This window comes from Eschscholzia californica, unplaced genomic scaffold (genome assembly GCF_041429995.1).
Source record: "Eschscholzia californica isolate CP2 unplaced genomic scaffold, dmEscCali1.0.p SCAF_2, whole genome shotgun sequence".
NCBI classification, from domain to species: domain Eukaryota; kingdom Viridiplantae; phylum Streptophyta; class Magnoliopsida; order Ranunculales; family Papaveraceae; genus Eschscholzia; species Eschscholzia californica.
In genome coordinates, this window is record NW_028238309.1 from 50,662,520 (window position 1) to 50,674,466 (window position 11,947).

At 37.4% G+C, this 11,947-nt stretch overlaps 1 protein-coding gene across 1 annotated transcript; it reads right to left on the minus strand.

The window, feature by feature from the left end:
* Positions 1 to 7,347: 7,347 nt before the first annotated feature.
* On the minus strand, positions 7,348 to 9,645 carry LOC147558744 (receptor-like protein EIX1). The gene has a single exon (XM_086659102.1). It carries the CDS (start codon positions 9,643 to 9,645, stop codon positions 7,348 to 7,350), a length of 2,298 nt encoding a protein of 765 aa, XP_086515228.1.
* Between the last annotated feature and the right edge of the window lie 2,302 nt (positions 9,646 to 11,947).

Sequence of the window (11,947 nt, forward strand, 5' to 3'; positions counted from 1 at the left end):
TCAAAACATCAAATCATATTAAACATAATCACGAATTCATCACATTTCATCTCATATAATCGACAAACTAAAGTTAGCTAAATATGGTGATTGAATAAGAAATGGAAAGGAAATGGTGAGAGAATCCCCCTTTTTCGATGATGGTTCGAGGCTAAGATCGTCGGAAAATATGAGTTTTAGTTGCAACCGATCTCCCCTTAGCAATTTTCTGGGTTCCCCATAGCGACCACCATCATCTTCTCCATTTAGAACACAACCTCCATTAAAGCTAACCCTAGCTTTCTCCCTCTAGAAATTTCTTGTCCAAAATCAAATCAAACTACATGGGAAGCTAGCCAAGATGATGGGAAGTAAAAGCCCTAAGGTTTCGAACCAAGAAGGTTGCCGGAAAACTCATATAAGTCCGGCCAAAATATGAAGAAATCCGGTCAAAATCCATGGAATCCGGCCAAAAGGCCACTGTCCCGAGCCGTGAGCTTCTTGTCCTTGCACGTCCGAGCCGTGAGCAGCTACCCCTTGCACGTCCCGAGCTATGAAGCATCAAGACCGGCCAGATGCAGCAGCTACCTTGCATCCGGCCAGGAGCAGCAGCTACCCGAGCTGCTTGCACGCGTCCTATGCTGCTGGTCGCGACTAACAAGTGCTGCTCCGGCCTGGTCTGAAGCTCTCCCGAGCTGTGCTGCTTAGCAGCTTCTCCCGAGCAGCTCGAGCTGCTGCCGTGCAGCCCGAGCTGCTGCCGTGCAGCCCGAGCTGCTACCGGCCAAGGCTAGGCCGGCCTTGCCTTGGCCGGCACTCCTCCTTCTCCTTCTTCTCTTTTTCTCTCTCTCAAACTCTACTAAGTGATGAAGAACCCTAGCCCCTTGCCTCCTTCTCTCTCTCCCTCCTCTTGGTTGTTGAATGATGATTAAAGAAGAAGATGAATAGTGTATTTGACTCCAACCCTAGACTTAGTCAACCTTGACTTTGACTCAAACTTGGGTCCATTGGGTGCCTCCAAAATCTCTTCCTTCTTTCATCTTCTTTGGGCTTGGGTTTCATTACTTCATATGGAAATCAAGAGGGTGCCTTCTAGAATTATAACCAAAGGAGGGTGCCTTCATAGAATCCTTGTTTTAAGACCGAACCTCGACTTCTTTCTTTCACAACTTCTCCGTCCGAACTCGGAATTGACTTCCGTTTTCACCGTTGGGCTCGTCTTTGACTCCTCTTCTCATATGATTTGCTTGAAGTCTTTTTCTCTCATTTTGGGCACATGAAATGATAGTGATAATTCGCCATCTTTATTCCGAATTCCATGTTTAGCTCCAAATATGGTACCTAAACAAGAAAAACACATAAAATATTATTGATAACACTCGATAAGGACTAATTAGTCTAAGTTAGGCTCTCCAAATGTGACATTTTCGTGTCACATCAGGCAGCCCTGTCGTAAACCTTTCCTTCCCTCGAAATACCCATGAGCGCCGCCGTTAATCATTATCGAGAACCGGGGAGTGGACACGCATTCCTTGATCCAACCTATAAAGCGATTCGGCAAACCAAATTTCTGCAATACTTTGAAAAGAGCAGACCAACGGACTGTATCATATGGTATCAGTAGTTTTGGTAGTTCTTAGGAATTGTTGAGAAATGTCTTCTTTGTCATCTGTTTCTATGGGATCCGCCATAACTGTTAAGTTGAATCCCACTAATTACATCTTATGCCACTCACACTTTGTTGCATTTTTACGTGGTAATGATTTATTCGTATACGCTGATGGTAGTCTTCCATGTCCGTCTCGAGATGTTGATAAATCGTCTTCGGATTCTACTCCTACTATTAATCCTGAATTTGCAAAATGGGAACGTCAGGATCAATTGATCCTAAGTTGTATTTATTCATCTGTCTGTGAAAGTGTTCATGCTCAAATCGTTGGCTCTATAACTTCTCCTGAAACATTTGCACCTCCACCTCAAGCGCGTCTTCTGCATCTCAAATTACAGTTACACAAAACCAAGAAAGGGTCTTCATCTATTTTAGATTACCTTACCCGCAATGAAAAATAATGTTGATCAACTTGCGGCTGCTTCCCGGCCTATTTCTGAACACGAATTAATCCTTCATGTTCTTGGAGGTCTTGGACCAGAATATAGTTCATTTATGACATCTATTACTACAAGGACTTCTCCAATCACATTTGCTGATTTACAAGGCTTTCTCCTTACCCAGGAACTTCGTATTGCTGAAGAAATTATGACCACTGATGTACCTCCTCAGATTCATATTGCAGGAAAACAAATTAATCGGTCTTCCAAACAGTTTTCTAATCAACCCCAACAACAAAGTTTTAGTCGTGGTCGCGGACAAGGGAGTCGTGGTCATTACAAGAATTATAGTCGAGGAGGCCAACATTATCAAGGTAATTCAACCTCACCCTATTCATTCTCATGGAAACCAGGGTTCTTCTAGTCTTCAGGTGCCTTGCCAAATATGTGGAAGAAATGGACATAGTGCCAAACGATGTTATAACCGTTATGATGACGAGCCTCAAGAATATGTTAATCGCTCACAGACTTTTAATGCTTAACCATATGCTCATGTTACGTCGCTTTTGACTCGTAACGAAGAAGACTCTATTCAATCTTGGTGCCCTGACTCTGATGCTTCTCATCATGTAACACCTGATCTTTCCAATCTTACAACTCATTCGGATTATAATGGTGCAGACGTTGTTAAAGTCGGAAATGGATCAGGTTTGCCAATCACTCACATTGGTACATCTATTTTAAGTTCTTCTGGCCATAATTTTAAATTGCATAAAGTTCTACGGGTTCCTTACATCAAAAAGGATTTGTTATCAGCTCAACAATTTTGTCGTGACAATAATGTTTACTTTGTCTTTTTTGATGATGCCTTCTTTATAAAGGATCGTTCGCCAGGAAAAGTTCTACTACAAGGAGAGAGTAAAGATGGTTTATATCATCTCCCCCTCACTAACAGTATGAATAAAAGAGGGGAGATTTTCGCAGGAGTAGGTGAACGTTGTCCGGTAGAAATGTGGCACAATCGTCTTGGTCATCCAGCTGAACAGGTCACGCGGTTTGTTCTACATAATAATAAGCTGCCAGTCGGCTCAAATAAAGCAATGGGAATATGTGGCTGATGTTAGCTAGGTAAAAGTCATCGACTTCCGTTGGCTCAGACACGTTCTGTGTTTAATTGCACCATTTGACTTAATTTTTACTAATGTAACCGACTCCATTAGCTTCTGTCGATGGACATCAGTATTTTATTTTTTTCGTGGCGGATGATTTTTCTAAATATTGTTGGCTTTATCCGATGACTTTGAAGTCTGAAGCATTTAGTATTTTTAATAAATTTAAGTTGTTGGTTGAGAATTTATTTAATACTAAAATTAAGTCGGTGCAATCTGATTGGGGTGGCGAATTTCAAAAATTAAATGTATTTTTTCAGGATCATGGAATTTACACCCTATTGCTTGCCCCCATACTCATTAGCAAAATGGGGTTGTTGAACGACGCTATCGCCATGTGGTTGAAACAGGCCTTACTATGTTGGCACAAGGAAACGTTCCAAAACAATATTGGCATCATGCTTTTGAAAGTGCGGTATACTTAATTAATCGCCTTCCTTCCAAAGTCTTACAAAGGCGTACACCATTGGAACTCTTGTGTAAGACAAAACCAGATTACAAATTTTTGAAGGTTTTTGTTGTGAATGTTATCCTTACACTAGACCGTCTAACGTCATAAGATGGATTACCGTTCAGTACGTTGTGTATTTTGGGTTATTCTCTTCGCACCATGGTTATCGATTTCTTGATCTATCAAATAAACGAATTTATGTTGCTCGGCATGTTATTTTTAATGAATCTATTTTCCCTTTCGCAGATGAGAAATATAGTACTTCTTCATCTACTGAGTCACGAGTAATTCTTCCATCAATACATGCTCCAATTGTGCCTAATACCCCTACTGAAGTTGAATCTACAGTACCTTTATTTGATGCAAGATTAGATACATCATCTCCACCATTACCAATTGATAAGAGTCCCTTGCCAAGGTCAGAGTTGGCTCAAGATCCCTTACCAAATCAAATTTCTCCAGGTTTTCTCTCCTCAGCTAATGATAACGTTTCACAAAATACTACACCATGTGTTCCAAGTGAAAATACAAGAGTCTCTATTCATCTCATGCAGACTCGTGCCAAGGATGGGATTTTCAAAAGACGGGTTTTTCATTTTTCGAAGTATCCATTAGTTTATTCCACTGTCTTCAATCACAAAGAAGAAGAAATACCGATTTGTGCATTTCAAGTGGTCAAGGTACCTAATTGGCGGCATGCAATGACAACTGAATTAAATGCATTGCTATAACAAGGTACTTGGGTTTTGGTTCCACGATAGATAAATATGAATGTATTAGGTTCAAAATGGATTTTCTCGATTAAACGACATGTTGATGGCACCATTGCAAGGTATAAAGCTCGCCTAGTGGCGAAAGGGTCCAACCAACAGTTCGGAGTGGATTATAATGAGACATTCAGTCTAGTTGTCAAATTTACAACAGTTCATGCTGTTATTTCTTCAACGGTTTCTCAAAATTGATGTATGCGGCAAATTGATGTTAATAATGTTTTTCTAAATGGTATTTTGGAAGACGAGGTATATATGTCTCAACCTTCGGATTTCGTTGATTCTTCCCATCCCGATTATGTATGCAAACTTTTGGAGTTCATATATGGTTTAAAACAGTCTCCACGCGCTTGGTATACTCGACTGAGCACATATTTATTATCTATTGACTTTGAAAGCTCCAAAACTGATGCTTCATTGTTTATCTTAAAACAAGGGACTAATCTTCTTTACGTTTTAATTTATGTTGACGATATATTAATTATTGGAAATAACACCTCAACTATTAAACTGACTCGTGCAACAGATTAGTGAAGAGTTTGCTCTCAAGGACCTTGGGGATCTTCATTATTTTTTGGGTATAAAAATTACTCGTAATCAATCCGGTGTTATTCTTTCTCAACAAAAGTATATTGTAGATCTTTTGAAAAAAGTAAAGATGGAAGATTCTAAACCTATCTCCTCACCAATTTCAGCCTCACAGAAACTCTCTTATGAATCTGATGAGGTTTTATCTGATGCTACTCAATATCGAAGTGTGGTAGGGGCCCTACAATATCTAACCATAACACGCCCCGACATTTCCTATGCAGTGAATAAAACATGTCAATTTATGCAAAAACCATCGACGGAGCATTGGCAACTTGTTAAGCGTATATTACGATATTTAATACAAACAGTCTCCCACGGACTACAGTTCTATAAATCGCCTCCTTCATTAATTTCAGTCTATTTTGATGCCGACTAGGGCGGTTGCCCTGATGATAGAAGATCGACTGGTGGTTATGGTGTATTTTGGGAAATAATTTAATCTCATGGAGCTCTAAAAAGCAGAATACTGTAGCAAAATCTAGTAACAACAGAGGTCATTTGGCTCATGCCATTGTTTCCAGAGTTGGGTGTTCAATTTTTCGCTCCACCAACTTTATGGTGTGATAATATTGGTGCTACATATTTAACTTCAAATCCTATTTTTCATGCACGTACTAAGCACGTCGAAATTGATTTTCACTTTGTTCGGGAAATGGTAAAACAAAAGCATCTTCTAGTCAAGTTCATTTCCACTAAAGATCAATTGTCCGATATTTTTACAAAAGGATTATCTACACCTCGGTTTACTTTACTACGTGACAAGCTCAACGTTCTCCAGAGACCGTTGAACTTGAGGGGGCATATTAGATCAACCCAAGATATCATTGACACCAATTAAGCAACTAACCGAGTATGGTAGATATTTGGTTGATATCATACCAAATAATATAATATATGTTAGAATATTATTGTTTCCATAGTAGCTCAATTTCCTTGTATAGTCCATTGATCTGTGTATTCCTTCCTTATGTAATAAGTGTAATCATCTAGAAATTAAAGGAATTTTATTGAGTCTCTCACTGAGAAGAGAGCTCAAAATACACATCTTATAGTTATGGCCACAAAGAGAGTAATTAATAAATTAGTATGGGTCCGTTGAAACTTGCAATGATTGTGACAATAAAATTAATCGAAGATTTTTCTTAAGTTCCCAGACTTTTCTACCTTGTTAAGTTTGATTATTCGTCGGCCCTCTCAATGGGTTTGATTTGTCAACGATTGCTAGCTCAGTTGGTATTGCATCTAATCCAAAAACCTGGAGATCCCAAGCTCGATTAAGAACAGAGGTGGAATATATGATTTATTAGACTTGGATTATTAAAGATATAAATAGTGAAAGAGGTCATCTTCGTAGAGGCACATTAGTACAGAACTAGGTCAGGCGTTTTCGAATGGCTTTACCTGTGTAGTTGCCCCATGAACAACTTAAAAGAGTTGAGTTGATAAGGAAAAAATATGGAAGTTTTAACTTTTTATGAAAAAATGTGGTGTAGTATGTCCAGTAAGCATCAAAAAGCAAATGCTTGCAAGTTCATACCTCTGCCTCCAATTTCTTTTCCTATACTCGAATCATTATTACCCAGAATTACTAATGAAATAGTAAACATTGACTATGTATGATCAGTCAATTATGTAGCTTACTTAGGAGTCATTTCCTAGATGCATAGTTTTCTTGGTAATATTGAGTGGAAAATTCAGGTCTTCGAGAGAAATAACAAATATTGAGTCCTAAGTAATCTTTAAGTTTTTTGAGTATTACATTTGAGATGTCTTTTGTATTGAGGATCTCAATACAAATGTGTAGTTTTCTTTGTATTTGAGACATGCATAATAGAATTAAATGTTGACACATCATATTAAAATCCAAAATGAATTTTTGTGTTGGAGAGATTTTTTCTTCAAAAATTCTATAAATTCTAGGTGACAATTACAATTTTTCAAATTGATCAAGTTTTGCATCAGAGATGCTAGTATAATGAACACCCTGTTTGGACCTTTATAGGTATGTAAGTGAAAGAGAAGAAATGTTAATTTGGATCGATTGAACAGTGTAGAGAATATGACTCATCCTTCATTTGCCTAAATTTAAGAGCATAACTACGTAGGAAAAAAAAATTCAGAGATAGCTTTTGTGATTGATAACAAACATGATAACTTATAACATTTCAACTAGTATGTTTTAGATGAGACGGTTACAAACAAGTCATCAGATTGGAACTAGCGAGCGCACCCAAAAAGAAGAAAAAAAGAACATCACAACCTTAAGAAACGCAAATCTCTTTCTAATTGAGATTGGTTTGTTATTTGAAATATTCTTACCACATCAATACATATTTCCAAACTACCATGCACAAAAGTTGAAGAGCTTTTGTGTCATAGAAGTGATGAATCCAAAATAAGCATGTCTCCAAGATTGCTTCCATAATAACACCCCACATAAACCCCAAAAACCTGTTATAAATCCCAATCCTGCACTAATGTAAAACCACTTCATCTCAAGCCAATCATCCTCGTCATCTTGTTTTCCTTCACCATATCTGGGTGGTTGAGCTTGTTCATCGCCATTGCAGTTCTTGAGTGGAATACCACAAAGTTCAGGGTTGCCAACATAACTCATGTTAGTAAAGCTTTGTAATTGGGTACTAGAAGGAATTTTCCCTGACAAGTTATTATATGACAAGTTCAAGTAACTCAAAAAATGCAAACCTATCAGGCTTTGAGGAATCACACTTGAAAGTTTGTTGCTTGAGAAATCAAGAGATTCCAAAGATCTCATATCGCCTATTTCATCTGGGATCTTTCCTGTAAAATTATTGTCAGATAAGTTCAAGGATCTTAACTCGTGAAGTTTTGTTAGATCTTGAGGAATCTCCCCGGACAAGTTGTTCCTAGAAAGATACATGGTTGTAACAAGTAAAAGAATGTTACTATACTCATATTGTATTCCTTTTGTCACCACTAAAGCGGCGTCGTCTAAGGGTCCAATGGCGATGCTAGAATATTCCCTGGGTTCTTGCTTCAAAGTCATGGCAGTTAAATTGCTGAAACATCTTGGAATTGATCCTGATAAGTTGTTATGAGCAATATCCAGTATTTGTAGTGAGCTGAGGTGACAAAGTGCTTCTGGAATACCACCATTGAATTTATTTTGACGCAACCTAAGAACTATAAGGTGTGCAAAGTTTGCTCCCAGCCATGTTGATAAGCTCCCACTAAATTTATTCTCACCTAGATCAATTGTTTCTAAATGTGTACAGTTCCCCAATGACCGAGGTAGTTCACCAGATAGAGAATTATTACCCAAATGCAAGGATTCTAATCCAACTAAAGAACCAATAGAGCTTGGAATTTTTCCTGTTAACTTGTTACTTTCCAACTTTAGATATAACAAAGATGATGAGCGAAACCCAAACCAACATTCTGAAATCTCTCCAAAAAGGGCGTTGTTTGAGAGATCAAGAGTTGCTAATGCATTCATTTCGCCTAACTCTAGATGACATAGAAATGAGGAAATAGGACGTGATAAGGAGTTGTGAGAAAGATCTAGTATGGAAACTCCTGATACATGAGGTAGTGGGCCGTCAAAATGGTTGAAACTCAAGTTAATCTCTAAGCCAGAACTTGAATTGAAGAACTTTGGCAATTCTCCAGTGAGTCGATTTTGGGCTAGATTTAAAATGTACATTCGAGAAGACATGTCCCAGAACCATGTAGGAACTGTCCCTGAAATTCTTGTGTTGGATAGATCGATATATGTTAAATTTATTTGTGTTTTTAACCATTGGGGAAATCGAGTTCCTATGTGACAATTTCTAAATGATAATCGCTCGAGTTGAAAAGGAGGTCTCCAAGCAGAGCTCAACTTCAATTCAACTGAAGGAATTTCTAACCATTCTAATCTTGTTAGATTGGCGAAGTTAGCTTCAGTTACAACGCCCTGCAATTCATTTTCAGAGACGACTAATGTTTCTAAATTTGAGAGATGCCATATTGTTTCCGGCAATGATCCATTCAATTCATTTGTTTGAAGGTTTAAATACCTTAATAATGATAATCTTCCTAACGACGAGGGAATTGAACTAGAAAATGAGTTATCCCTCAATACGAGGCCTTCGAGTTTCTGTAATTTCCCCAATTGCTCAGGCAAAGGGCCAGAAAGGTAGTTCGATTGTAATGTCAAGTGCTTTAAACTACTGGTGATACATCCAGATAAATTTACTACAAATCTAGATATATCTCCATGAAGATTGCAGTCTGACAAGTCTAATACCTGCAGTTTACACAAATTTCCTAATGTACTAGGTATCTCCCCTTCAAGCTCATGATTAAAGCTTAAATCAAGGCTCTTGATTGAAGTCAGATAACCAATATCTTTTGAAATTGTTCCGTAGAAATTATTGCCACGTAGATAAAGTTCTTCAAGCCTAGTAAGATTATATAACCATTCAGGTAATGAAGAATTCATTTTGTTACCACTAAGATCGAGAATTGAAAGAGATGTAAAGTTTATGTGTGGAAGAGTTGGTACTATGGATGAATCTAGATGACAGTAAGCAAGACGTAACTCGACTAAAGATGGGAGCATGTTAATCACATGTAGCCACTTATGACTTACGCTGCTGAGGTTCAGGAAACTCATGTCAAGATGTTGGAGAGAAGAAAGATGAGAGAGCCATTGAAGATCACTAACATCTAGGTCGTTAAAAAAACCTCGCAGGTTGGTGTCACTAATATCAAGAAACTGAAGATTGGATAAGTTTCCAAGTTCCTCAGGAATTTTTCCACCAAAAGTTGCTCCGTGTAGATCGAGATATCTCAAATTATGGAGGGAGCCCAAGAAAGAAGGTATCTGAATACCGTTAAAAGCATTCATACTTAAGTTCAAATAACTTCAATGTTTTAATTCAAGCAGAGAAGGATTTAAGTTACCACCTAGTGATAAGTCTTGAAGATGAAGTTCAACAACATTTCCCGTTTCCGAATTGCAAAAGACTCCTGTCCAGTTGCAACATTCTTTACCATCCCAATGAGAGAACATATTCTTCTCATTATAAATATTTTCATTTTTATCAAAATATGAAAATGACGTATTTTGATATTTTAAATCTGCTCTGAAGGACAACAGAGCTTGTCTCTCCCTTTCCTTACAAACAAAACCAAAACTGAACTTGTTGTAATCTCGTCTGAACAACAAAAATACAGCAAGAAAGAACATTAGAGAAATAGATCTCGACTCCATTATTAAGTACTGAAATCAAAACCAGAAGTTAACTATGAGAAAGTTGGAAAGAAAAGACATATATATATACACACAAAATCTAAAGCTTTTCCACGTGGTAGGCCCTCTAGTACTGTATTCTATTTTTCAGCTAAATTGTCAATTTTCGAGTCAACAAGACCTTCGATCGGTATTCGGTCTTAAGACTCGACTTTTTGTACAACCACTCAATTCTTCATGGGGTATAATATCTTAAGACGTTATGGCCACAACGAGAGTGATAAATAAGTATGGATCCATAGAAACTTGCAAAGATTGGGACAATAAAATTATTCAGAGATTTTTCTCAAGTCTTCAGACTTTTCTACCTTGTTAAGTTTGATTATTCATCGGCCCTCTCAATGGGTTTCATTTGCCAACAACTGCTAGCTCAGTGTGTATCGCATTTACTCCAAAATCCCAAAGATTCCAAGCTCGATTCACAACAGAGCGGGAATATATGATTTATTAGACTTGGATTCTTAAGGATATAAATAATGGACTTTAGGGTAACTTGTATGGCCCCGAGGGGGTATGACAGTGACCGAAGCTATGACACTGTAAGTTATGACAACGACGGAAGCTTTTTCTTTCTGTTTGATAGGATTTCTTGTGTCTTCTTTATGTAGAAATGTCAATGCTAGTCATGAAAACTCACTGATATTAGTTGTGTTTGGTTTTGTTGGCCCCATATTAGTACACCATTAGGCCAGGCGTGTTCGAAGGGGCTTAACCTGTATAGTTTCCCCCTAAAAAAAGTATGGAAGTTTTAACTCTTTATCAAAAAATGTGATGTAGTATAAGCATCAAAAAGCGTACGCTTGCAAGTTCATCCCTCTGCCTCCAATTTATTTTAAATGGATCATTATTACCCGGAATCACTAATAAAATAGTGAACATTAACTACGATCAAACAATTACGCAGCTTAGTCGTTACCCTTATTAATTTTGGAATCAATACTCAGTCTCCATTTTTTATGGACTCATTATTTCTTGGAGTAAACTTGAGCTAGATTCTAACTCTTTTGAGTGATTGAGTCATTCCAGATACAAAACTTTTCGAAATATTTCAGTGATCCAAGTTTTTGATGAAGACTTACAAATACTGTGACAGTATAATTGATTGGAGACTCTTTAAAATCTATAGAATGTTCTATCCTGTTAAATTTTGTTATTAAATCCTTTTAATGGGTTCTGTTGAACTCACAAATTTCTCATTCTAATTCTTTCAATTGTTTATTGAAGTCTTATAGACTATTCACGATAAACGTTTTAAAATTGTATTTTGTGTCTTCTTGTTTATGTAGAAATTTCAATGTTAGCTAGTTACAAGACTTGTACTGATAAATGTTGTGAAGTTATGAATGAGGCCAAGCAAATCAAATTATTTTGGATGCAAATTAGTTTGAATGAGTCTTTTAGACCATGACGGATGAACTTTGTGCACAACCAGTTAATTTGCCTAGAGTATCAGTACTAGATGTGTGGAGCTAAGTTAGTATTTTAGTTGATGAATTATCTCCCAACTTGTTTTAATTGTAAGATGTTTTTTTTGTGGTTTAATTTTCTTCCTTGCATTATCTTAATAGAGAGTAGAGACAACGTAGTACACAACGCAAGTGAATAAGAGCGTGTTTGAAGGGGCGCTTTGCGTGCAATAGGCACCTTGATCAAGCATGGGTCC

Coding starts and splice junctions, on each gene's coding strand:
- LOC147558744 (XM_086659102.1), bottom strand. CDS start 9,645: ATGAGTTTCCTGAACCTCAGCAGCGTAAGTCATAAGTGGCTACATGTG.